Below are 27,570 nucleotides of genomic sequence, written 5' to 3'. Positions count from 1 at the left end.
TTTCAGTAATGTAATTTAAAGAGCAATGAATGGAATGACCAAATAGTCTGTTTTTGGTAGTGTTAGTTGCAAGATAAATATTGGTCAGGGCATTGGGAGAATTATCCAATGGTAGAAACAACCATATTAACAGCCTGGGCTAAGGATGAACTTTCTGATGTATCAGTATAATATGCAGTTCTCTGCTACTAAGCAGAAAATCTATAAAACCAAATAAACCCATCCACCAAGACCCATGCTGTTATGTTGAGCATGCATCTGTGCTTAATTTAGTTACTTGAGCATTACTTAGGTTCCATCACTTATTGAATGGATGCATCATTTATCAAGTTATCCATTATAAATTGAATATGTGGCCATTTAGATGGATTATTTTGAAAGTGTTATTTGAAATGCCCCCAGTTTAGCATGGAGTCCAACTATTGTTGGACTCAAAATAATGTAGAACTAGGTTCTTGGCCTAATTGTGACATTCAAGTCTAAAGCAACTGAAATACTAAAATCTGTGTATCTATAAGTTGTGAAGCAAACACCTCAAAGGCAGTTTTCTGATTTGTAACTGGATTAGTATCTAGTATTAGCATTCCACTCCCACCATAGCAGCTGGGAATATAAATTCAGTTACTTCAATAAATATGGAATAATAAATCTTGTATCATTAACAGGGACCATGTTAGCTACCGGATTCTTTTAAAAGTGTTCAGTAGGGAAGAAAATCTGCTGTCTTTATCCAACTACATGTGACTCCAAACTGAGTAATGTGGTTGCCTGTTAACTGCCTTCTAAATTGGGTCTAGCGAATTATTCAGTTGTAAAGAAGGCTGTTTTCACCACCACCTCCAGGGCAATAAATGTTTGCCTAGACAGCAATGTCAATATTCCATGAATGAATAATGAATTTATATAGTTACCGTAAACTCATTTAGTGAACATCCACTCTTAAGATGATTGTGACATTTTTGCCAGAAAGAGAGACAAATCTGGAAGCATCTCTATTCTCAAATTATTGTGAACAATCGTGAAATGTATTTTTTTACTTTAACTGCAGAACCCTGAGATGTTTAGTAGCCTGGAGTCTGCTTCTGTTCGAATAGTGAAGTCACTTCCTCAGTCTACAAACCGTTTTCAACCACTGCCACCACCACCACCAGTGACTGTCCCAACAATGGTAGTGCCAACAAAAACTGACCATCATCGAATGGACACTATACAGGAAGATCCTAGCGCTGACTCTCTAATTGGTGAGAGTGGGTTAGATGAAGATCCTTTTCCAAATAGTAGCCAGACAGCAAAATCCTTTGAAGATTTAACAGGGCACACAGTCAACAGGAGTGACAAGCCATTCAAGCTGCAGCGACAAGCCCGGATTGACAGTAAGGAGACAGAGTGCTGAGCTCCTCAGTTAAAGTAGTTTTTTAAAAAAGCTGAATTATTTATCATGTGCTTTCTCTGATTTTTGTTACAAGTTAAATCCATTTATATGTAAATTTGACATTGTCTACTTCCTGGTTTGTGCAGTATTTTTTTAAAAACTGATAATTTGATTGCTAGCTTGAAACGCCTATAACTGGCCCTGAAGCATACAATCTGATTTGAAACACCTCCCCCCCCTGCTTTTTAATCAATTTGGACCAATCATGACTTATCACAAATAACCAAATTCAGCTGTCATTGAATAATTTATCATTGGTACTTTTTACACTGCATTCTTGTACATAGTCATCAAGTCTCACATACAATGCAAGTACATTGTCTTTTATTTCAAGATTTTTTTCAAAAAACTGTGACGCTATTTGAAAGGACTGATACATGAATTGCTACCCTATCACACCATAACATTCAGCATTTTTTCTGTATCAGTACTTGCAAGCAGTGTGGGCAGATTAATGCTGCAATTTTTGTAATGATTAAAGGCTTTTGTGACTATAAACACTGTGGGAAACTGTTATGATAGCATTGTACTTTAATAAAGAGTTTGGATTTTTAATTGCTTTGTCTCTTTTACCAAGGAATTTCAAATAGTGGGAAGGAACTCTAAATAGGTTATGTAAATATTGAAATAAAATTTTAAGAACAATGATCATTATGCAAACTCCATTGCAATGCAAGAAATGCTGATATTACTATATTAGTGATTTATTAAGCGCAATTTTGAAAAGGACAGGGAGCAGAGATTGAAATGATTTTCACCAATCAGACTTATACTTTATTAGTCATGCTTTTGATGCCAGAATCTGAAATAATAGCTAAAAATGCTCCACAGATTTGGCAGCATCCACAATATTTTACTTTTCTCTCAGCCCAGAGTCTGAATGTGACCACTCCAGTGGTTGTGGTTCCTGCTCCAATTGTTACAGCCTTTGACATTTATAGTTTTCTGGATGTAGGCTGGGATTTTGCGTAGCTATCAATCACTACATTCTTAAACATCCTACGTGGGAAAGTTGTTTTTGTGCATCTGAATGGTGAGAAGAATAAGACAACAGATAAGGATACGGGAAGCAGTTGAGTTTTTTTGAGAAAGTTGCTGAGCAATGAGACTCGAATGACGTTGTTTGCTGTAGATTATTTTCAAATTGTTGAATTAACATGTTTATTTTGAAGCTTTTGTACAATACAGATCTTGATATAATATTCATATCACTTAGTCATAGAATTTTACAGCACAAAACAAGGCCCTTTGGCCCATCGTGTCTTTGCTGGCCATCAAGCACTTATCTACTTGGTCCATAGCCCTGCATCTTATGGTGTTTCTGGTGCTCATCTAAAAGTTTCTTAAATGTTGTTCACGTTCCCACCTTTTCAGGAAGATTAGCATCACCCTCTGGGTGAAAAAGTTTTTCCTCAGATTTCCTCTAAATTCCCTGGCTTTGGTTATTGACTCCTTATCTATGTCTGTCATAATTTTGTACATCTTAATAAGGTTCCCCCCTCCACCTTATCTGCTCTAAGGAAAACAACCCCCTGTAACCAGTCTCTTTTCCTAGCTGAAATGCTCCAGTCCTGGTGAGTCTTGTAGTGACCAGACAGTGACTCTTCTCCCATTATTGAAAATAAGCTGCGCAGTATTTAGCGAATCTCAAAGTATTCACCTAAAGAATAGTTTTTAGAAGGTTAAGCTGTGTGTCTTATTGAATAAGACAATTTAATGTGAAAGCTATCAGCACTGAAACAATTGTTTGCAGTTTCTCATTGTTAATTGAGTTTTAACTGTCTAAACTGAACAATATCCAGAGTGATATTTCTGACAGTAAATGATTGTAGCCCCTCTTATAAATCCTGCTGAGTATGACAGCTATACTGGGTAGTAGTGATCAATAATTTCGAAAAGGAATTGAATGGACATGTGAAAGAATAGGGCAATAGAACAGTAGACTGCTTGACTGGTAGAATGGGCTACTTCTGCCATAATGATCTACTCAGCAAGACTGCTCAAGAACGAGCCAGTTGCTTAATGCTGACTTGTTTAGCTGCACAACTGAATGTACCTGCTTGTTTTCTTTGTCAGTGAGAGGAACTCTTCTGGAAGAGTTCCTTTCACTGACAATGAAGCTGCTGCATAAACAATCACCATCTGAATGATCACTTTAAAGCAGCAAGTCAGCTATTCCAGTTAAAGAAATTATTTTATCCTCCTACCTCCTTCTATCCCACTCTGTCACTTCATCTCTCTGTAAACAAATCTTGTGACAAGGTTAAAATCTAGCACCTGGTATCACATGGCTTGCAATGATTCTTACATAAACTAAAAAGTTAACCCTCATGGGGACAGGAACCAGAGTTCATTTAAAGTCTCGAAGTATGATGAATGCATTTGTCACTTCATAAACTGTTCTTCAGCCTCAAGTTCCACAGAACGTGAATCCTGTACATGCTCAATGTGTTGAACCTGTGTGGTCCAATTACACCAGTAGGCTGGCTTCAGGGTTCAGGTGATCTATGTCACTCCAGTGAGGCAGGATCATTGGCAATCCTTCCATTTTCTTTTCCAGCAGTGGCCACAAACGTGTTTCCAGAAACATATTTCCTTTCTCTGATAAATGCAGTCCATCCGAAAGATAGGCAGAAAAGTCCTATATAGAATTTAAAAAATGCAATTATTGAGTTAAAATGAGTGCTAGACATATAATTACTTACAGCAGTCATTAAAACACAGTTAATTGGAGGTAATCTTATTGATAACAGTGACAAGAAAGCAGTGGACAGACAGAGACCTGTTTAAAGTTTATTTATTAGTGTCACATTTAATTCTTTAATGACGTTACTGTGAAAATCCCTTAGTTGCCTCACTCCAGTGCCTGTTTGGGTACACAGACAATTTAGCATAGCCAACTAGCACACATCTTTTGAACAGTGGGAGGAAATCCATGCAGATATAGGAAGAACGTGCAGGCTCTGCACAGATAGTGAACCAAGCCGGATCCATGGCACGAAGACTATAGTGCTGCCCTACATATACTACTGGCTTCAACGGTGCTGGTCCACACAGCAATTTCAGACCATAATCTATGCCCTCTTTGCAGGCTTGGTTTTCCTTTGACTTGGCTTTCACAAGGCAGCTCTTCATTAATCAATTTTTCACTGCCACTTGATACAAATTTTGTTTCTTTTTGTCTCAGTTCCACTACTAACCCATGTCATGTGCTTTCCATAGTGGGTCCTAGGCGCAAGGGCTGTTGGAAAGGGAGTGAGGGAGGATAAAAACAAGGCCACAGTAGACAGCGGGCAGCAGAGTGAGGCAGGTGTTGAGTGAGTACTGCAAGGGCTTTGGCTCACAGGGCTTAGGCAAGGTGAGTTACTGGTCAAATTTTTCAGTGTGTCCATAGGTCTGAGGGTAGTCAAATAAATGGCAGGGACCATGGGGAGACGTGTCAGCTGTGTAAGGTGCAATATGTGGGAGTTCCTGGAGACACAGCATCTCCGGAGTCCACATCTGCACCAAGTGTCTGGAATTGCAGCGTTTGAGGGCCTGGGTTAGGCAACTGGATTTGAGGCTGGAGGATTTATTTTTAGTTAGGGAGAATGAGGCACTACTGAATAGGAACCAGATTCAAGAGGGGATCCCAGAGCCGAGGAGGGGTGATGGGTGGGTTACAGTTAGGAAGGGGAAAAAGAAGAGGAGTAATGTTCCAAGAGCTACCCCAGGGGTAGTCTCTTAAGATAGCAGGGGTAAGGCACCAACTGAGGTGGAAGGGGCACGAGGGGAAGAGGAAAATGCCTCAGAGAGAAGGAAGGGGGCTGGATGTGAGGTAGTGGTGGGGGATGGGAGGGTTAGAGGAATTGATAGGCGGTTCTGTGGGCAAAAGCGGGACTCCAAGATGGTGGTCTGCCTCCCTGGAGCTGGGGTACAGGATGTGTCGGAGAGGGTAGAGGGAATCTTGAAGGGCCAAAGGACCCAGGCGGATGTAATTATACATGTAGGAGAGAAGGACATAGGAAGGAAGAGTAGGGGGGAAATACATACACAGTTCAGGGAGTTGGGAGCCAGGCTGAAGTGTAGGGCCTCCAGGGTGGTGATCTCTGGGCTGCTGCCAGTGCCCAGCATATAAGAACATAAGAAATAGGAGCAGGAGTAGGCCATCTAGCCCCTCGAGCCTGCCCCGCCATTCAAGAAGATCATGGCTGATCTGTCGTGGCTCAGTTCCACTTTCCCGCCCTCTCCCCATAACCCTTAATCCCTTCTCTTATCAAAAACCCATCAACCCGCTTCTTAAAAATATTTAGCGAGGCAGCCTCCACCACTTCAACGGGCAGAGAATTCCAGAGATTCACCACCCTTTGAGTGAAGAAGTTCCTCCTCAACTCCGTTCTAAACCGCCTCCCCTTTATCTTGAGGCTGTGCCCCCTAGTCCTACTGTCTTTTTTGAGCGGGAAGAGTCTCTCCACCTCTATCCTATCCGTCCCATTCATCATCTTATAGCAGTAGCAGGTATAAGAATAATGAGATCCTGCAGCTGAATGCGTGGCTGAAGGATTGGTGCAGGACAGAGGGTTTTAGTTTTGTTGACCATTGGGAAGTCTTTGCAAAGGAAGGGAACACTTAAATGGGAAGGGGACACATATTTTAGCTGGGAGGTTGGCTGGAGTGTTTAGGCAGGGTTTAAACTAGTATGGAGGGGGGGTGGGGAGGAGAGAGACAACTCAGGCACTGGGAGTGAGTTGGAGGTCAGGGTAAGTCTAGATGATAGGAAAATCCCCCAGGAGAAGGAGGATCCGAGAGGGCCTGAGGTTCTTAGCTGCATCTGTTTTAATGCAAGGAGTGTGACGGGAAAGTCGGATGAACTTAGGGCCTTGGTGTTCGTGAGGAATTTAGATGTGGTGGCAGTGACAGAGACGTGGTTAAAGGAGGGGCAGGACTGGCAGCTAAATATTCCAGGGTATAAGTGTTTTAGGCATGATAGGGGAGGGTTGAAAAGAGGAGGGGGAGTGGTGCTCTTAGTTAGGGAGCGGATCACAGCGGTGCAGAGGGAGGATAACATGGAGGGGTTGGAAATTGAGTCTCTGAGTGGAGTTGAGGAATAGGAAGGGGGCCATTACTATGCTAGGAGTGTACTATAGGCCGCCCAATAACCCACAGGCAGTGGAAGAGGGTATATGTAGGGACATTTTGGATAAGTGTAGGAAGAATAGGGTTGTTGTAGTGGGAGATTTTAATCTCCCTGGGGTGGATTGGAAGGTGCCTAGAGCTGGGGGGTCTGGTGGGGAGGAATTCGTAAGATGTGTATTGGAAGGATCCTTGCAACAATATGTAGATAGCCCGACTAGAGAGGGGGCGATACTGGATTTAGTTCTGGGAAATGAGCCGGGTCAGGTGGTTGAGGTTGCGGTAGGCGAACATGTGGCTAACAGTGACCACAACTCCGTCTACTTTAGGGTACAAATGGAAAAAGACGAGAGCTGTCCTAAGGGGAGGGTGCTAAATTGGGGGAAGGCTAGATAGAGCCGGATTAGGCAGGAGCTTAGGGATACAGACTGGGATAGGCGGTTGGAAGGCAAGACCCCGTTAGGCATGTGGGAGTCTTTCAAGGGAAAACTGCAAAGGGTGCAGGAAAGGCATATGCCAGTTAGGAGAAAGGATGGGAAAGGTAGGATTAGGGAACCGTGAATTACTAGAGATATAGAAGACCTGGTTAGGAAGAAACGAGAGGTGTATGTCAGGTCTAAGCAGCTGGGAACGGAGAGAGCGTTGGAGGAATACAGAAAGAGTAGGAGGGATCTCAAACGGGGAGTTAGGAGAGCAAAGAGAGGGCATGAGATGGCTTTGGCAGGTAGGGTTAAGGAGAATCCAAAGGCGTTTTACTCCTATCTTAAGAACAGAAGGGTGGCTAGGGGTAAAATCGGTCCTCTCAGGGACAGACGTGGGGAATTGTGCTTAGAGGCAGAGGGAATGGGGGAGATCCTGAATGAATACTTTGCGTCAGTATTCACGAAGGAGAGGGGCTTGATGTCTGGTACGGTCATTAAGGGAGCGATAGACCAATTGAAAGATCTGTCGATTATGAGGGAAGAAGTGTTAGGGCTTTTAGATGGCATTAAAACCGATAAATCTCCGGGGCCCGATTGCCTTTATCCTAGGCTGCTTAGAGAGGCGAGGGATGAGATTGCTGGGCCTCTGACGTGAATCTTTGTCTCTTCTTTAGACACAGGTGAGGTCCCAGAGGACAGCAAATGTGGTACCATTGTTTAAAAAGGGTAGGAGGGATAGCCCGGGTAACTATAGGCCGGTGAGCTTAAAGTCAGTGGTAGGTAAGTTGATGGAGAGGATTCTTAGGGATAGGATGTATGCGCACTTGGAGCGTTGCGATCTGATTAAGGATACGCAGCATGGCTTTGTCAAGGGGAAGTCTTGCCTTAAATCTGCTAGAATTCTTTGAGGAGGTGACAAAAATGGTCGACGAAGGACGAGCTGTTGATGTCGTCTATATGGATTTCAGTAAGGCGTTTGACAAAGTCTCTCATGGTAGGTTGGTACAGAAGATTAAAGCTCATGGGATATGTGGTCAGGTATCTAGATGGGTAGAGAACTGGCTTGCAAAGAGGAGTCAGAGATTTGTAGTAGAGGGGTCTTTTTCTAGCTGGAGGTCTGTCACTAGTGGTGTGCCGCAGGGCTCGGTACTGGGATCTCTTTGTAGTGTATATAAATGATTTGGAAGAGGGAGTAGGTGGTGTGATCAGCAAATTTGCTGATGACACCAAGATGGCTGGATTGGCAGGCAGTGAGGAGCAGTGTCTGGCAATACAGCAGGATATTGATAGGCTGGTTGATTGGGCAGATACATGGCAAATGGAGTTTAATCCGGATAAATGTGATAAATTGTTTCCCGGGCTGGTTTTGTTCTTTGTTCTTTATTTAACTTATCCCAGTTCTGGCAAAAGGTCATTGACCTGAAACATTAATTCTGTTTCTTTCTCCCCCTACAGCATTTTCTCTTTTTTTTAGTTTTTTTTTTAAAGTTGCTGGGTCAAACTCTTAGTAATTCCTAACAGCACACTAGGTGTACCTCCACTACATGGACTGCTAAGATTCAAGGTGACTCAACAATTTGAGCAATTAGGGATAGGCAACAAAAGCTGGCCTTGCCAGGACATTCACATACACTGCATGAAGGATCACACAAGTGCATTATCATCTGTCATTCCTTTCCAACTTTACTCTAAAAAAAACATACTAATATAGTGCACGTTCTCTTTCCTTACCTGATTCTCCTTTTGCATCAAGGTCCAGAGATCAAGCACGTCAGTCCCACATTCTGTTGCTACATTTACACAGGCCTCAGCATACTGCTTGGTTACAGAATTATGTCTGTTTAATATACAATCTAAAAAGGACGCACAGTAGTAAATACCATAAATTGAGCACATATTTGCTTTTCAGAATGATGCTGACACTGCCATTATTTAGCAAAATTCCACCCCACATCTTAAAAACAAGTTCAGAGTCTATTTGGGATAGTTCCTTGGAATTATGCATTGGGGAACCAACCAGTAAACAGGCTATTTTAGGTTTGGTAATGTGTAAAGAAACAGGATTAATTAATGATCATAATTTCACAACAGGAGCATTTAAAGTATGACATTAGGAGATATTAGGTCACATGACAAAATGTTTGATTAGTGAGACAGATTTTAAGGAGTGTCTTAAAGGAGAAAGCAAGATAGAGATTTTGAGGGAGAGAATTCTAGTGCTTAGGGTACAGGTACTTGAAGGAACAGCCACCAATGGTGGAGCAATTGTAATTGGGAATGCATAAGAGGCCAGGATTAGAACAGCTCAGATATTTTGAAGGTTGTGGTGCTGGAGGAGATTACAGAGATAGGGATTTGAAAATAAGGGTGAGAATTGTAAAGTCAAAACCAGGAAATATAGGTCAGGCAGCACACTGGTAATCAGAGAACAGCACTTGCACTAAGTTATGACACAGCAAAGTTTTGGAAGACCTCAATTTACAGAGGATAGAATGTGGGACATCAGGCAGGAGCGTGTTGGAATAGTCGAATCTGCAGGTAACAAAGGGATGAACATATGTTTCAACAGCAGAACAGCTGAAACAGGTGGAGTCGGGCAGTTCTACACAAGTCAAAAAAATGGCAAAGATTTTTGAACAGGACAATTGTGCTGTATTGTGAACCATCCAAATATGTGATTTTAAATTGCAAACTTCAAATCACTGTGTTATACACCAGTTACTCAGAAGAAGCTTTGATGTTCCAATATTTTCTAACTTCTGGGTAACCATAGTAGAGAAACAGACTGCTCCGCCACCCCCTAGTGGGACAATCTCACAACCCTAGAGAACTTTGCTGGGTTCCCTCAGCTTTCCTCTCCATCCAATGAGCATAAGTCATTACTGATTCTAATGACTCAATTTATTAACTGGAGATTTTTTTTCAAGAGTGTGTACGAAGTGTTTCTATTACCCTTGACAATGCACTCCTTTTCCCAAGCTGACTCATCCAGTGGAGGTGGTGTTATCATGATCACCTTTTCTTCACAAACGCCTATGGATCTCAAGTATTGGACTATACATTTCAGATTTTCAGCATACTCAGTGAGAGGTACGTGCTGCACTGGGTTCACATCTAATCAATCACAAAACAAAAAGGATAATTACATACTGTAGTGTAGTAAACGATAAGCCAACAGTACATGCCACACAATGAAGCTCTCTCAAAACTACTCTGAAGCAATTAAAGTCATTATTGCAGTTTTTAGTAAAAATAAAATTTCAAATTCACTTTGACACAGCTTCACGAACACAAGCAGTCTCTTCTGATGTGAACGTTTTTTTCAAAAACATCTAAAAATTTGATAAATTGCCATAATTTTCTAATCTGGATTTTAGGAATCTGAAACAGGTTTGGTTTTAAAAATTCACCACTTTTTGAATCAATTATCCTTGTGCTTTCAGTTCCCATTGGTCATCTGTTCCTATATATACACACACAACAATATTTTTGCAACCAGTCACCAGTCTTCAATCCCCTGGACAAAATTATTACTAAGGAAATAAAAATAAAATACGGCAGATGCTGAAGATCTGAAATAAAAACAAAGTGCTGGATAAGCTGAGCAGGTCTCGCAGTTTCTGTCGAAAGAAAGAGTAAATATTTCAAATCCATTATGACTCTTCTTTGGAACTATGACTAATTATTACTATGTAGATGGGTTCCTCATTATACTATTCAAAGCAGTGAAAAGTCTACATTGCTAACCATTTCTTAAATTTACGAGTATTAATGCTCAGTTTAAGGGGTTAAGGTGGGGAGAGCCAACTATTTACAATTGCACATACTTTAAAAAGCCAGCATCCTTTACTGTCTTGGTGGGTTTTACCAGTGGTTGGCTGATGTAGGATCCAACTCCTTGTTTGTGCTGGGAAAACTGTTTCCAGCCAGCAATATGGAAGGTAATCTTACAACTGGACCATAGCATCTTCATGTTATGGAAAGGAAAAAAAATCCAAGATTTTCACTTCTGATCACTATTCAATCATTCCTGCTGGAAATTTGCAAAGGTGGAGGTCAAGTGAGGACAAAATGTTTGTGACGAGAAAGTAACGCCACTGTCCTTTGGAGGTGTTCCTAGCCAGCAGAGTAACCAGAATACTTCTAGTAGACAAACATTTGCTTAGAGAGATCTGGAAGTGTGCAATGCTTACCTTTCAAAGCGGAGTCATTTGCTCCAAAGAAGACCGTAACAGCAGCAATGGTCCCTTGGTTAGCAGGCTGAGTAATAATCTTTGGCAGAACACTCAGGGCCCATTTTGAGTTATACCCTGATAAACCACGATTCAGCACGTCACACTTTCTACAAAAAGAAATTACAATTTTGTGTGCTAAATAAAGAACAAAAATTGTGTCATACACAAGGTTATAAATCCAGAATGCAATGATTATATACTCTTACTTTGAAACTGTACAATTTTTCTGCGGGCAATTTGCAATAACACCTTTATTATCTTGTGATCGGACTGCTCTACTACTCTCCTGCAACTCTGACAAACTTCAATTCAATGTCCATTCTTGTTTCCAAGGTCTTTATCTTTGCTCAGATCCACTGTTCCCTTACAAATCAATTTCAAGATCCTCATCCCCAAGTGCCTCTAAAAGTCAAGTTTCATCCTTCGTTGACTTTCTTCAGCTCTATAACCCCATATACTCGCATCCTTCAGTGCTTTGATACTGAATATTCTCCATGTCTTATCCTCTTTGCTCCAGCACTGATTGGTACTATTTCTGCAATTATACTCCTCCCCTTTGAAACTCCTTCCACTTTATCATCCTATGTCAAAAACAGTGCTAAATTTTCTCTTCATCACTTCTTTCTGCCCCAGCTGCAAATCTAAAACTAAATAGAATGGAATTAAGTATTGTGTAATGAAGTCTGGTTAATTAGTAATCTCATAGTAAAAGATCCACTGGGAAATAGTCTTCATAATTCCATTGAATTCCATGTTAAGTTTGTGTACTGTAAGACACAGTTTAATTCTAAAAGTTGAAGATAACCAAGGGGCTAGTAAAAGTATTGGGGAAACTTAAGGGACTAAAATCTGACAAGCACCGCAGGCCTATACTGTAGGGTTGGAAAATTTCGACAACTATGGTCAATGTGTTACCTATGATTTTCTAAAATTCCTTAGATTAGGAATGGTCCCATTACATGAGAAGATGGAAATATTACACGAGTATTTTTAAAAAATGTTTGAAACTTGTAAGCGTTGACTCAAGCGTGCTCATACAAGTAATGCAGAAAGCTAGCATGCAGGTGCAGTAAGCAATTAGAAAGGCAGATAGCAAATTGCCCTTTATTGCAAGGGGATTGGAATACAAGAATAGAGAGATCTTGCTGCAGTTGTAAAGGATTTTGGTGGGACCACAACCTCAATACTGTATATGCAGTTTTGGACACAGTCTTGGGATAAGAGGTTGATTATTTAGGACTGATTTAATAAAGATAATCCCTTCACAAAGGGTTACATATCTTTGGATTTCTCTACTTTTGAGGATTGTGGATTTAGTTTAATATATTTAAGGTTGGAATCGTCAGGCTTTTGGTATCTCAAGGAATTAAGGGATAGATGATGGGTGGGAAAATAAGTCCAAGAAAAGCCATGATGGTATTGAACGGCAGAGCAGAATTGACAGGCCATATGGTCTGCTCCTGCTCTTGTATCTTTTGTTCTTGTGTTTACCTCCTTCTGCTCACTGATCAAAACAAAGCAGGTCATCTTGGCAATGTCAGCCTTGGGTCAATGGTAGCACTTTTGCCTCAGAATCAGCAGGTTGTGAGTTCAAGGCCATTCAAGAAACTTGAGTGCAAAGTCTAGGCTGATGCTTCAGTGCAATACTGATGAGAGTGCTGTCTTTCAGATGTGATATTACATTGAGGCCCTACCTGCCCTCTGAAGTGGAAATAGTGCAACAGTAAGAGAGTTATAATATTTGTAGTAAAATACTGTTTCCTTTTCATTACGTTTGTTTCTTTAAAGTTGCAGTTAGTGGAAATATGATGTTGCAGTTCTCCCTATCAAAATAACTATAATAATTAAGACAGATAGCTCCTTTGCAGACATCACATCATAGTACTGCTGCCTCATAGTGCCAGGGACCCAGGTTCAATTCCAGCCTCAGGTCACTGTGTGTGCGGAGTTTGCACATTCTTCCTGTGTCTGCATGAGTTTCCTCTGGGTGCTCCAGTTTCCTCCCACACTCCAAAGATGTGCAGGTCAGGTGGGTTGGCCATGGTAAATGTGCAGGGTTACAGGAGTAGGGTAGGACGGCAATGGGCTTGGGTAAGATACGCTTTGGAGAGTCGGTGCGGACTCGATTGACCACTGTAGGGATTCTACAATTCCATTCTATGTTAAGCAGGCATTTACCTTACCGAACAAGTCTGTTTGCGATTGCAGCACCCCAGCCTCCTTGATCAAAGGAACGCTAAGGAACAATGAGAACACAGTTGCACAATTAGATTTTGCCAAAACATTTTCACATCACATCACAGTACATTTCATAGAGAACCCTTCAAGATATCTATGCTTCTTTAATTCTGGCCTCTTAAGCATCCCCAATTTTAATTGTACCACCAATGGTGGCCATGTCTTCAGCTGCCTAGGCCCCAAGCTCTGGAATTCCATCCATTGACTCTCCTTAAAATCTATGCCTATGTACAAGTTTTTGGTGATTTGCCCTAATATTGCCTTATAACTCTCCTGTGAAGCATTTTGGGACATTTTATTTTGTTATAGGTGCTACATAAATGTGCATTGTTATTCTTGTTATAATGGTTAATATGTGCTCTTCCACCGAGTCTCAACAGGACTTAAAGCTTGTTAATTTTGGGCAAGGGTTGCAAAGATGTTTTGTTGTGATGCCTAATTTGATCTGTCTACTGACGCTGAAAACATAATTGACAAAATTCAGTGACATCCTGAGAAATGCTGGGCCAGTAAAAAAGAAAGTGTTGCAGCATCTGTTCTTTGCAGTTAAACCTCCTGATTTTCTCCAAGACTGAGCTACCTTAAATAAATCTTGGCGAGATACTGAATGTTTCTGGTTCTTATTCTTCAAGTGATGTTGAATCACAAAATAATTACATCATTCTGCAGGCAGCCGGGCCAGCAGTCACTGAGGCCTTGACATTGCCTCGAGCATAACCTCTAGTGCTGGATTGATTAGCAGAGTCTAAATTAAGTTTACTTCAGCTGAACCAAGGTTGACTGTATCTTGGGATATATTACATGGGCTAGGATCAGGTCCCTTGCTTGCTCTAGTGCAGCAAAGTTCACTACAGCAGCATGTGCCCCCCAACCATGCAACCTGGCCTCTTCCTTTGGTGCTTTGTTGGTAGGATCCCTGCTGCCACAAATGCTGCTGCTTTGGTCCAGTTCAGCCAAGAGTGACCACCTTACTCAGAAGACAGTAAGAAGTCTCACAGCACCAGGTTAAAGTCCAATAGGTTTATTTGGTAGCAAACGCCATTAGCTTTTGGAGCACTGCCCCTTCAACAGGTGAGTGGGAGATCTGTTCACAAACAGAGTGGGAGACCAGAGTGTTGGACTTGAACCTGGTGTTGTGAGACTTCTTACTGTGTTTACCCCAGTCCAACGCCGGCATCTCCACACCATGACTCAGAACAGCCACACAGGTTTCCTGTCCTTTCATCACACTGGCTGCGCACACTAAGCCAGTGGTAGCCAAACTTTCTGAACGTTGGGAGTACAATAATCTTCAGATATTTGAGAGCCGCAAGGCATGGACAACTTTTACCCAGGCACATATTTATTACTATTGCACACCATTCTGAGAGGAAACCTGCAGCATTTTCCTCTCTAGTAAGAACATAAGAAATAGGAGCAGGAGTAGGCCATCTAGCCCTTCGAGCTTGCCCCGCCATTCAATAAGATCATGGCTGATCTGTCGTGGCTCAGTTCCACCTTCCCGCCCTCTCCCCATAACCCTTAATCCCCTCTCTTATCAAAAACCCATCAACCCGCGTCTTAAAAAAATTTAGCGAGGCAGCCTCCACCACTTCAACGGGCAGAGAATTCCAGAGATTCACCACCCTTTGAGTGAAGAAGTTCCTCCTCAACTCCGTTCTAAACCGCCACCCCTTTATCTTGAGGCTGTGCCCCCTAGTCCTACTATCCTTTCTGAGCGGGAAAAGTCTCTCCACCTCTATCCTATCCATCCCATTCATCATCTTATACGTCTCAATGAGATCTCCCCTCATTCTTCTAAACTCCAACGAGTACAAGCCTAGTTTATTCAGCCTCTCCTCAGAGCTCAACCCCCTCAACTCCGGTATCAGCCTAGTAAACCTCCTCTGCACTCCCTCCAAGGCCAAAATATCTTTGCGCAGGTGCGGCGCCCAAAACTGCACACAGTACTCCAGCTGCGGCCTCACCAATGCCCTATACAGCTGCAGCAAGACCTCCCTACTTTTATATTCAATCCCCCTCGCTATGAAGGCCAGCATCCCATTCGCCTTCCTGACCACCTGCTGCACCCGCAAGCTGGGTTTTTGCGACTCATGCACAAGGACCCCAAGGTCCCTCTGCACCGTCGCCTGCTGCAGTTTTTCACCACGTAAGTAATAGTCCTTCCTACCATTATTCCTACCAAAGTGGACCACCTCACACTTGCCAACATTAAATTCCATTTGCCATTTCCTGGCCCATTCGCCCAGCCTATCTAGATCCTTCTGCAGACTCTCCACACCCTCCGCACAATTTGCCTTTCCCCCAATCTTGGTGTCATCAGCAAATTTCGACACCATACACTCGGTTCCCTCCTCCGGATCATCTATATAAATGGTAAAAAGCTGAGGCCCCAGCACCGACCCCTGGGGCACTCCACTAGTCACCATCCGCCAATCCGAATAGCACCCGTTGACCCCCACTCTCTGCCTCCTATTTGACAACCAATCCTCTAATCTTCCAGGCTCCCTTCACACACATTTCAGATTCACACACAAAACAAATCCGCTTCACTGACACACATCAGAGCTAGCACATTCTCACTGCTCAGCTGACTTTGTCAGCCCTGCTTCACCAATGTGGAAAGTCAGTCTAGAGGTTAAAAAAGGTTTGCCTGAAAAGGTTGCAATCGCCTATTGAACAGCAAATTTTAATCAGAGAACTGGCATCCTAATATAGTAGATTCTTAAAATCCTGTATGAAATGGTTTCCTCCCTTTCCAAAAAGGCCAAAAATTGGAAGGTCAGCAGTGAAAGATTGGGTTAAGGAGCTGTGAAAAATGGCGCTGAGGGTCACGCAGCCCTAATTAAGAACAGCAGGAAACTACGAAAGAAATCTTGTGACAGCACTGGAACAAACAAACATGACAGCACTGTTCATGTCCAATGCATAATTTAATGGACTGCACAGCACAGGGAATGAGCCACTCTGTGTGTCAAAGAACTGCAGGCAGCTTGTGATCCATGGTTTAGCTATCCCTGAACTACCCTATAATGGGCAATAAGAAAATGGTTGGCTTGTTAAATAGTACACTATCTTATGGCTATATATGTAGAGCAATGATTATCATCTTACATGCAGATTGTTTATCTAGATTATTGGAATAGAAGAATATATCATGGCCTGTACAGGGTAATCATAGTAACACACTGGAAAATTTTAATTTTCAATGTGTGGATTAAGTCATGGACTGTATGGGTGTGGTTGGAGCTGCCTATCTGGAGGACATGAATACAAGTGGATAAAAGTCATACTTCATCTATACAAAGTCTTGGTTAGAACACATCTGGAGTAGTGAGCAGTTCTGGGTATCACACTGCAGGAAGGATATAGTGGCAATGGAAAGAGTGCACTGCAGATTTTTCAGAATAACACCTGGACTGAAGGTCAAATGATGAGAGATTACACAAACTAGGTTATGGTCCCTGAAAATTACAAGGCGATTTGACCCAATTGTTAATTTTAAAACTGAGATTGATAGTTTTTCTTAAGCAAAGGTGTAAAGGGATATGGGCAAAGCTGGCTATATGGAGTTAGTTTGCATATCAGCTCTGATCTTGTAGAATGGTAGAACAGGCTGAAGGATCTAAGCGTACTCCTCCTGTTCCTATGTTGTCCACTAGCTTTGTGGAAGATCAAACGCGGGTCTCCTGCATTGGGCCTTTCATGAGATGTTCTTGTGAACTCCAATGAGCTTTCCAAGCTTCATCCTGGTTGAAATTGCATTTTTGAAGGTGAAACATATGAGCCCAAAAGGGCCTGCACAATTGCAAGCAGTATTTTAGGGACTTTTTAAGGACCTCGTGCTTGGGGAATACTTATTTTCCTTGGAACACTTCAGAGGACAGTAGTCAGGTATAGGAGGCTGTAAATGAGGTAGGTAAGGGACCAGAGGTCCCATTTGTCTGACAGGTTTGACGTTCTTTTAGCATTTCTGCACGAGAGTGAGGGCTGCAGAGTAGATGAGCTGACTGGCCGTGGTGCTGTGGTATAGGAAGCTATTCAAGTGGGGGAGCAGAAGGGAATGAAGTGTTAGTTGGGGAAAGTATAGTGAGGGGGATTAACACTGTTCTCTGCTGCAAAGAGCAAGGGTCCAGCAGGCTCTGTGGCCTCCCCAGTGCCAATACAAAAAAAAAAGAACAACCCGGCACGGGAAACAGGCCCTTCGGCCCAACGAGCCCGCGCCGTGATTTTAAAGCATTTTCCTACACCAACCTTGCCCCATGTGTATGCGAATGGTACCCCTATTGTAGCCAGATTCAGGGGAGAATAGTGTAGGGTCAATTTGGTACACAAATCAGCCTAAGAGCACATCTTTGGGGTGTGGGAGGAAACCAGAGCACCCGGAGGAAACCCACGCAACCACAGGGAGAATGCGCAAACTCCCACAGACACCGGCCCAAATCCATGTATCTGCACAGCTAGCAGTGATAGTCACTAAGCTGTTGTGGTGCCCGTCTGCTGGTCCAGGTTTAAGCACACACATCGACACAAAGTACTAGGCCACTCTCGAAACATCCAAGAGCAGCCCACGCACGACCCACCATGTGCATGCCCCTCGTTTGATAACAAGGTGGACCGACACCTGTGGATTAAAAGAGACAAAACGTTAACATGTACTATTACATTTCCAGTATCGACCCGAGGCTCTGACCCTTTTTAAAACCATCTTATATAACCCTCCATCCCTGTTTCACTCATGTGCCTATCTAAGTAAACCTTAAACAAGTCCAGCGTGCCTGCCTCCACCACCTTACTTGGTAGTGCATTCCATACCCCCACGACCCTCCGTGTGAAAAACCTTCCTCTAGTATCCAAATTATACTTCTCCCCTCTCACCCTTAGATCGTGACCTCTCGTGATAGTTGTCCCCAGTCTAGGGAAAAGCCTGCCAATGTTGACTCTATCTATACCCTTCATTATTTTATACACCTCTGTCAGATCCCCCCTTAATCTCCGTCTTTCTAAGGAGAAGAGCCCCAGTTTTCCCAATCTTTCCTCATAACCCAGTCCTTCCATACCAGGCAGCATCCTGGTAAACCTCCTCTGCACTCTCTGCAGGGTCTCCACATCCTTCCGGTAGTAAGGTGACCAGAACTGGACGCAGTACTCCAAATGCGGTCTAACCAAAGTTCTGTACAACTGAAGCATTAGACGACAGCTCTTATAATCTATATCCCTTCCTATAAAGGCTAGCATTCCATAAGCTTTCTTTGCAACCTTCTCCACCTGTGTTGACACCTTCAGAGACTTGTACACTTGCACTCCCAGGTCCCTCTGCATTTCTATACTCTTAATTGGTCTACCTTTTATCATGTAACTCCTCCCTGCATTATTCCTTCCAAAATGCATCACCTTGCATTTGTCAGGATTAAATTCCATCTGCCACAAAAAGAGGTCCCAGTACTGAGCCCTGCGGCACACCACTGGTGACAGACCTCCAGCCAGAAAAGGACCCTTCCGCTACTACTCTGTCTCCTGTTGCCTAGCCAGTTTTCAATCCATCTAGCTACCTGTCCTTGTATCCCATGTGCCTTAACTTTTGGGAACATCTGTTAAGGGCTGGAGACGAACTTGGAGTGGGAGAGGGTCCAGACAGTTAGCAACAACTTAAGTAGAACTGGGAAAGAGGTTCAGTATAGTCAGTGTGATGAGTTCAGCACCAAATTTAGGAGCAGAACCACAAAGGTAATGATCTCTGCATTATTACCTAAGACATGTGCAAATTAGCATAGGGCAAATAAGATTAGAAAAATGAATGCATGGCTCAAAGACTAATGTGGAAGAAGTGGGTTTGTGGGGCATTGCTGCCAGTATTGGGAAAATGGGATCTGTAACATTGGGAAGTCCACATATGGACTGTGTTGGGACCAGTGTTTTTGGGCCACGTAACAGGGGAGTAAAGAGGATTTTAAACTAAATATTGGGGACAAGGAATCAAATTGGACAAGATGTGATAAATCAAGAATAGGGGTCATAGTACGTAGGAGCAGAAGTCGATCATTTAGTCCATCAAGTCTGCTCCACCATTCAATGAGATTATGACAGATCTGACAATCCTCAGCTTCACTTTCCCACCTAAATCAAAGAATTACAACAGTGCAGGAGGCCATTCGGCCCATCATGTCTACTTCACCATTCAATGAGATCATGATGGACAATCCTCAACTCCACTTTCCTACCATATCTCCATAACCCTTAATTCTCTTACTGATTAAAAATCTGTCTCAGCCTTAAATACATATTGGCCTCTATCTCCCTCTACAGTAAAAAATTCCACAGAGACAAGGCAAGAAAGAAAGATATCAACACAGGAAATGATAAACAGACTGCAACAAGATGAGATAGAGTACAAATCTATGAAGAATCAGCAGATAACGCTAGAGATTACAAAAACAAAAGGACAAAATTAAAAGCTCTGTATCTGAACGCATGTAGCATTTGAAACAAAACACATGAACTGACAGCATAAATAGAAATAAACAAACAATTTGATAGCTATTAATAGCATGGCTACAGGATGACAAATACCTGAATATTGAAGGATATGACATTTAAGAAAGACAGGATGGTAATTAATGAATGGTTGTATTAGTATAACAGAGAGCGATGACAAAGTACAGGAAACCAGAATATAGAAGTGGTTTGGGTAGAGATGAAAAATGATAAAGACGAGAAGTCACTTGTGGGAGTGATGTACAGGGCCCTTAACGCTAACCACAGGTATGATAGGGTATAAAGGAAGAAATAATGGGACCTCATCAGAAAGCTGTGGCAATAATCATGGGGGATTTTATTCTATGTATATATATATATATTGACTGGAAAGATCAGATGAGTAAAAGGTGGCCTAGATGAGGACTTCATAGAATCACCTAATTGTGAAAGTGCTTCTAGGTAGCAGCAACCATAATATGACTGAATTTTAAATTCAGTTCAAGGGAGAGAAGAATGAATCCAAGGTTCATATTTAAACTTAATAATAGCAATTATAAGGACATGAAAGCAGAGTTAGCTGAATTGAACTGGCAAATGAGTTTAAGGGATAGGTCAATAGAGATGCAGTGATAGACATTTAAAGGGGTATGTCACAATACATAGATGATACTTGGGTAACTAAAAAAGTTAGATAGTATCAAACGCAATGAAAGACTTTCAAGAGTTCATGGAATTGATAAAGAAATTAGCAAACAGGTCCTCAAAAGGTGGTAATCTCCAGATTACTTACAAAGCCATGTGCTAGTGATCATGATAATAGAATAGACCAGATGAAAGCATTACTGGAGAGATGATGCAGAAGACTTCAGGTTTCTGGGGAAGGTGGGATCTTTACAAGCCTAAATAGAACTAGGATGAATGTCTTAGCAAAGAGATTTGTTACTGTTGTTGGGGGGGATTTTAAACTAGATTGGCAGGGGATGAGAACCCAAGGGCAGATTCCAACAGGTCTAATTAAAAGGGAGCAGGAGACATAAATAAGTGAGTGACTCTGAAAGACAGAAGCATCAAAGGTACTTATATGCAAGATGTAAAACAAACAAAGCGAATGAGCTGAGGGCACAGGTAAGACACATGGGAGCATGATATCATTGCTTGGAAACTTGGCTTAAAGAGGGCAAAAATGACAGTTCAACATCCCTCGATCTGTTCAAGCAGGATAGAAGCTGAAAAGGTTGTAGGTGTAGCATCATTTGTTAAAGAATAAGTTACAGCTGAGAGGGGGATGATACACTAAATGAAGCATCAAATGAGGCCATGTGGTTGAGCTCAGAAATAGAAAAGGGGACAACTTCACCATGGAATGTACTTTAGACCTCCAAACACTGCAAAGGAGCTAGTAGAGCAAATTTCTAAGTTCAAAAAACAATAGGGCAATAAGAATTAGGAACTGCAGCTGCCCAACTGTGATACAATAGGCACAGAAGACACAACATTTTTGAACTATATTGAAGAGAACCCTTTAATCAGCAGGGAACAAGCTCAGGGAGAGGGAACACAATAAATGGATTTGGTCTCAGGACGGCCCTGTCTCGGGGCAGGGAAAGTGGAGGCCTCGGTCCCGGCTGCCAGCCGGGCTCTCTTACCTGAGTGATGGAGTCTCCGAGTAAGATGACTCTGGGCCACAGGAGACCGCAGGCCGACATGATCCCCGGACCCGGCGGTGCTCCGTCTCATTCCTTCCCCCGGCTGTGCGGCCCGACCCGAGCGTTCCTCCCACACCGCCGCCCAGTCAAACCTGCAACAAAACCTTCTCCTCCCCCAGACTGGGGGGTTTCTTCTCCTTTTCATTTGTTCTGTTTTAAATAAAACCATCACATTTCTAACCTACCTTATAACAATAAGGCTCTGAAGTAGAGAAAGTTTACATCACATTATCCCTCGGTTTTAAAATATATTTGAAACAAGATAGTTGCTTAAATGGGAACAATACAGGATAGTGTTATAATGCTATAATAATGCAGAATAATGCTATAAATGCTAAGACAAACCACTATTTACACAAGATCACAGAAGTTTGTGTTTCCATTGTTTTTCTTTCAAAAATATTTAGAGATAAAGGAGTAATCTGGAACCTGACAGAAAAGTGGGTAACATGACTGGAATGAACACATAACTTTGGCTCTATGATTTCCAAAACTTCCTACTATTGGAATTTTACTTGTCTCAAATCTGAATCTACTGTAGTCTAGGAATTCTGAAGAAGTCATATCACAGAAGCTGCCAGACTTGCTGGGTACTTCCAGCACTTTTTCCTTTGATTTCAGATTTCCAGTAATTTTGTTTTTATTCTATTATAGAATAATTGATTGACATGATTAGTCAAGAACATGCAATTACCAGGAAGCTCGATAGACTATAGATTATTTTCTTCTAAAAAATTATTTTTACTGTAATTCTATTTGCAATGAATATTGTACATCCTATTGATGTAACACCTAATAACTAGGATTTCCTGTTGTTGCATGTTGTGAATTATAGGTTTAATGAAAGAAAACACCACTAACATGGTAATGAACATTATTATCATAAATTTCTTTTTGGAAAAAATCTCCAATTCTGTATGGACCATGGCAATGTAACACATGCCAGCAATATTTTGTATTCTAAAAGATACAAAAATAATGAAAAACATTTAAGAAGAGTTTTACAAAGATAGCTCCATTTTCTGCAGTCACAAAGTATAGCACACAACAAAAATAACCAACTTGTTGAAAATATTTATTTTTTATAGAAACTTGACATTTTTAAAAAAGCATTTGCTTCCATCTTACTATGCACCCAACAGACACCATAGTATTCATCTGCTAAGGCTGTGCCATTTGTTATTCAGCATCTCCTTACCATTCATTCAAGACTCTTAGCAAAGTGTGTGTTTTCAGGAGAATAATAATGCATCATTCCAAATTAACCAATAATGCAATTTCTGTCTCTGCAATTGCAGCCTAAGGCTGCAATTTACTAGTTTTTTTTCTGTTAAAGAGATACTGGTGTAGTTCTAAAAGTTTTCAAGTTGTTTGAAAGTTACCACAAAGTTCACATTTTCAGTTTTTCCAAACTCCAGGTCTCTCTCATCCTGACTTGAAACTGTATTGGTGTTCCTTCATCATCGCTTGGTCAAAATCCTGGAACTCCAGACCTAATAGTTCTGTGGATCTACATTGATCACAAGGATTGGAGTGGTTCAAGAAGACAGCTCACCAGCACCTTCTCAAGAGTAATTGGGGTTAGGCAATAAATATTGGCCTTGCTGGCAACATATACATCCCATGAATGAATAAAAGAGAAACTGGATCAAATCATCGGCAGCATTTACTAATGGGTTTCGCAGAACAAAAACGGAGGATGTGATTCAAACACTATATCCTACAATCTGAAAAAACAGGAGAGCACAGTTCACATTTACCACTATTCTTCACAATTTCAAGAGAGTGCCGGGTGTATTGTTTCATAAAGCCTTTGCACTGCCACTTCTACCATTTCTCGAAGTGGTTCATCTTCCACACTGCCCTCTTCACAAACAACCACCTGTGGGGAAAGAAACGAGTAGAATTAGAAAAACTTTAAAAGAGGTGTGCAGGAAGACCTATTTTTAAAATAAAACAACTCTGCACAATATTTTTCGAAAGCTTTTAAAATTCCACTTTAATGTAAATATCACATTTATTTCTTCTCCCATGTGTAAATCTGGAAGTGCTTGGATCCATGTTACTTCCTCTGGAGTCCTCACTGATGGATCTCGCAGTTGATTTCACACAAGAGATAGCTGCTAAGACGGGGTGCTACAAGTGAGGTAAATAAACTTGAAGGTCTAGAAAGTTTTAAAAAGTATTACCTGTCTAGATGGAATACATCACAATGGGAGAATTCCACCCCAACTTATTACTTAAATTAACATGGGTTGGAAGCTAATTTAAGGACAAATTCTATTTCTTAAATGAAAAGGTTGGGCAAAATTAGAAATATTTCAAGTTGATTTTTTATTATTCCCTAGTCAACTCTGAAAAATTATTTTATATGTTTGTGCTCATCAAGATAATTAATAACAATAACAGAAAACTACACATCAAAGTTCAGCACCAAACACACTCAGATCAGGTACATCATGAACGAAAGGCAATTTCAAAATCTGCTTTAATCTCAACCCCAATACAGACAAGATGCAACACATCCATTTAATCAAAGCTTAATTTATCCAGCAGTGTAAGCTTCGTCCAGCACAGCTGTCCAATTAATGCTGAATTTTGGGCAAATTGGTGCTATTGATTTTATGGAAATGATTTTAGAGTGACTGAACTTATTTTACTTAGCACACTCAGTAGGTAGAGAGAAGGCTTTGGTCTATTAGTGCACTTAGAAATTATTTTACTTACATGTAACTAAATTACATTGATTCTGAGTGGGAAACAAACAATTAAAAATATAACTTCAAGCTACTGTTAGATTAAACCCTACATTACAGAAAGAGGCCACTCCGCCCATCGAGTCTGCACCGACCACAATCCCACCCTGGCCCTACCTCCACATCTCTACATATTTACCCACTAATTTCTCTAACCTACACATCTCTGGACACTAAGGGCAATTTTAGCATGGCCAATCAACCTAACCTGCACATCTTTGGACTGGATTAAGTTTGAGAAAAGATCATGAGATCTTTTGTACACAGAAATAATCATTTATACCGTATTCCGTTTTATGTTAGTTCTGTGGTACAGTTAAGGGACTGGAAATGTAGATAAGAACATAAGAACATAAGAAATAGGAGCAGGAGTAGGCCATCTAGCCCCTCGAGCCTGCCCCGCCATCCAATAAGATCATGGCTGATCTGTTGTGGCTCAGTTCCACTTTCCCGCCCTCTCCCCATAACCCTTAATCCCCTCTCTTATCAAGAACCCATCAACCCGCTTCTTAAAAATATTTAGCGAGGCAGCCTCCACCACTTCAACGGGCAGAGAATTCCAGAGATTCACCACCCTTTGAGTGAAGAAGTTCCTCCTCAACTCCGTTCTAAACCGCCTCCCCTTTATCTTGAGGCTGTGCCCCCTAGTCCTACTGTCTTTTTTGAGCGGCAAGAGTCTCTCCACCTCTATCCTATCCATCCCATTCATCATCTTATACGTCTCAATGAGATCTCCCCTCATTCTTCTAAACTCTAACGAGTACAAGCCTAGTTTATTCAGCCTCTCCTCATAGCTCAATCCCCTCAACTCCGGTATCAGCCTAGTAAACCTCCTCTGCTATCTGTAGAATGACAACAAATCCATAAAGCAGTAACCGGTATCATAAAAAATAGCCTTGAATAGTTCTAATCTTCTCTTGAATACATCTGTAGGGTTATTCTTTCATGCACATATAAATTGATAAGACGTTTTATGTTATGTCTTATGACTGTGTGATGGAACCTTTTGGAATCTTTAGCACATTGGTTTACTTTAGGTATTAGTAGCTCAAAGATTGAAGGTTGTGGATGGGGTGACTGTCTTTTAATTGAATTTAAAAGTGAAGTCATTGTGTGGTTAGAAGAAATAGTAAGATGGAAGAAAAAGAAAATTAAGATCAAAATAGCCATACTATGCATTCTTCTACAGCAGTATCTAACCTATATTCCAAGTGCCAACTCCAAATATGTCTGTTCACTTAACACTGAGTAAACTTCCAGGTGTTTGATTTTGTGTTTCAAACTCACTCTTACCATATAGGCACAGTGCTTTGCAATATTGGGAATGATACATTTCCTTTAATGATAACTGATGACGTTCCATGGTCACCATTACTGAGACTGGCTTTCAATTCCAGAATTCTATTAATTTGAATTCAGAATCCACCAGCTCCATATGGGATTTGAACCGATCTCCTCAGAGCATTAACCTGACTTATGAATTACCATTATACCACCAGCTCCCCATTATAAACCACTGAATGCATCTTCATTGGCATTTTTGCAGCTCGTCTGGATTGTGTCTGCACAGAGAACTATGTTGGGAAAAACAATCTCTTTGGCTCATTATATTGTTCTAAAGCATTCCTATTTTATTATTTCTACCTTTGATCTGTCTGCATGCTGAAATTCTTTTGAGAGTTTCAAAATGTTTGCTTTTATAATTGTGATGCACTCTGATGTTATCATTATTCAGTTAATGGGCCAGGAAATGGCAAATGGAATTTCATGTTGGCAAGTGTGAGGTGGTCCACTTTGGTAGGAAGAATGGTAGGAAGGACTATTACTTACGTGGCGAAAAACTGCAGCAGGTGACGGTGCAGAGGGACCTCGGGGTCCTTGTGCATGAGTCGCAAAAACCCAGCCTGCAGGTGCAGCAGGTGGTCAGGAAGGCGAATGGGATGCTGGCCTTCATAGCGAGGGGGATTGAATATAAAAGTAGGGAGGTCTTGCTGCAGCTGTATAGGGCATTGGTGAGGCCGCAGCTGGAGTACTGTGTGCAGTTTTGGGCGCCGCACCTGCGCAAGGATATTTTGGCCTTGGAGGGAGTGCAGAGGAGGTTTACTAGGCTGATACCGGAGTTGAGGGGGTTGAGCTATGAGGAGAGGCTGAATAAACTAGGCTTGTACTCGTTAGAGTTTAGAAGAATGAGGGGAGATCTCATTGAGACGTATAAGATGATGAATGGGATGGATAGGATAGAGGTGGAGAGACTCTTCCTGCTCAAAAAAGACAGTAGGACTAGGGGGCACAGCCTCAAGATAAAGGGGAGGCGGTTTAGAACGGAGTTGAGGAGGAACTTCTTCACTCAAAGGGTGGTGAATATCTGGAATTCTCTGCCCGTTGAAGCGGTGGAGGCTGCCTCGCTAAATATTTTTAAGAAGCGGGTTGATGGGTTTTTGATAAGAGAGGGGATTAAGGGTTATGGGGAGAGGGCGGGAAAGTGGAACTGAGCCATGACAGATCAGCCATGATCTTATTGAATGGCGGGGCAGGCTCGAAGGGCCAGATGGCCTACTCCTGCTCCTATTTCTTATGTTCTTATGTTAAAAGGTATCAACCATTAATGTTAAACAGGTTTCTGAAAAGAAATCTAGAGAGTTTTCTGACATGGGTTCTTTGTGGATGATAGTGAAGGAGTCTGTGGTGTTAGCCATGAGTCAGTGATAGTGTTCTCGCCCAGAGTCATAAAACTGTCACCATAAAAACCCATCTGGTTCACTAATTTCCTTTAGGAAAGGAAATCTACCATTCGTACCTGGGTAACCACAGCAATGTGGTTGACTCTAGCAGTTTAAAGGCAATTAGGGATTGGTAACTAATGATGCCAATGACAGTCACATCTCAAAATGTGGAATGAAAAGAGCAATACTTGCTTACTTAGGCACACCAAATCCTTAGAAACGGAAGTAAGTGCAATATAACACATTTCACACAAGTAATTATTGAAATTTACTAGTTATTCATCATTGCAGTTGTCAGAGCTCTCTATTAGTTAATCCTTGACTCAGTGAAGTTAGTTAATTAAGTCAATTTAAATCTTAAACCTAACTTACAAAGGATATCTGAAATGCTAGGAAACCCACATACATAAACTGTGATTCTAACTCTACATGTTTCCTATATGTAGGTGCATGAGAGGGAATATCTGCA

General features: G+C 41.6%; 3 protein-coding genes across 5 annotated transcripts in view; 1 reads left to right on the top strand and 2 right to left on the bottom strand.

The window, feature by feature from the left end:
• Positions 1-1,987, top strand: part of adam17b (ADAM metallopeptidase domain 17b) — a 58,945-nt gene extending 56,958 nt beyond the window's left edge. For both annotated transcript variants that reach the window (XM_080192137.1, XM_080192136.1), the window contains exon 19: positions 1,049-1,987. In XM_080192137.1, the coding sequence (XP_080048263.1) occupies positions 1,049-1,393 (345 nt within the window). In that variant the 3' untranslated portion in view covers positions 1,394-1,987. The remainder of the gene's footprint in view (positions 1-1,048) is intronic.
• Positions 1,988-2,565: 578 nt separating this feature from the next.
• iah1 (isoamyl acetate hydrolyzing esterase 1 (putative)) lies at positions 2,566-21,662 on the bottom strand. Of its 2 annotated transcripts, XM_080192138.1 has the most exons (7): positions 21,563-21,662; positions 18,023-18,063; positions 13,385-13,437; positions 11,160-11,308; positions 9,919-10,080; positions 8,698-8,819; positions 2,566-4,073 (listed from the first exon to the last, which is right to left on the bottom strand). In XM_080192138.1, the coding sequence occupies exons 1-7, from the start codon at positions 21,651-21,653 to the stop codon at positions 3,903-3,905; spliced, it is 789 nt and encodes a 262-aa protein (XP_080048264.1). In that variant the 5' UTR covers positions 21,654-21,662; the 3' UTR covers positions 2,566-3,902. The 2 variants fall into 2 exon arrangements, with proteins under 2 accessions (XP_080048264.1, XP_080048265.1); XM_080192139.1 differs by lacking the exon at positions 18,023-18,063 and having other exon boundaries at positions 21,563-21,660.
• A 1,021-nt stretch (positions 21,663-22,683) lies between these two features.
• Positions 22,684-27,570, bottom strand: part of cpsf3 (cleavage and polyadenylation specific factor 3) — a 31,699-nt gene continuing 26,812 nt past the window's right edge. The window contains exon 18 of the mRNA XM_080192132.1: positions 22,684-23,504. Coding sequence (XP_080048258.1) covers positions 23,400-23,504 — 105 coding nt within the window. The 3' untranslated portion in view covers positions 22,684-23,399. The remainder of the gene's footprint in view (positions 23,505-27,570) is intronic.

Source organism: Carcharhinus amblyrhynchos, chromosome 7 (genome assembly GCF_965287045.1).
Source record: "Carcharhinus amblyrhynchos chromosome 7, sCarAmb.v2.hapA, whole genome shotgun sequence".
NCBI lineage: Eukaryota > Metazoa > Chordata > Chondrichthyes > Carcharhiniformes > Carcharhinidae > Carcharhinus > Carcharhinus amblyrhynchos.
The sequence above is the reverse complement of the archived record's forward strand: the minus strand, read 5'-3'. Positions and strand labels throughout refer to the sequence as shown.

Bases quoted from the DNA above. Each gene is read 5' to 3' on its own strand.
- iah1 (XM_080192138.1), bottom strand. From the start codon at position 21,653: ATGAGACGGAGCACCGCCGGGTCCGGGGATCATGTCGGCCTGCGGTCT. The intron at 13,438-18,022 runs GTGGGTCGTGCG...ATTGTTCCTTAG, and splicing joins AAACGAGGGGCATGCACATG to CGTTCCTTTGATCAAGGAGG. The intron at 8,820-9,918 runs GTAATAGAAACA...CGTCCTTTTTAG, and splicing joins AAAGGAGTGCATTGTCAAGG to ATTGTATATTAAACAGACAT.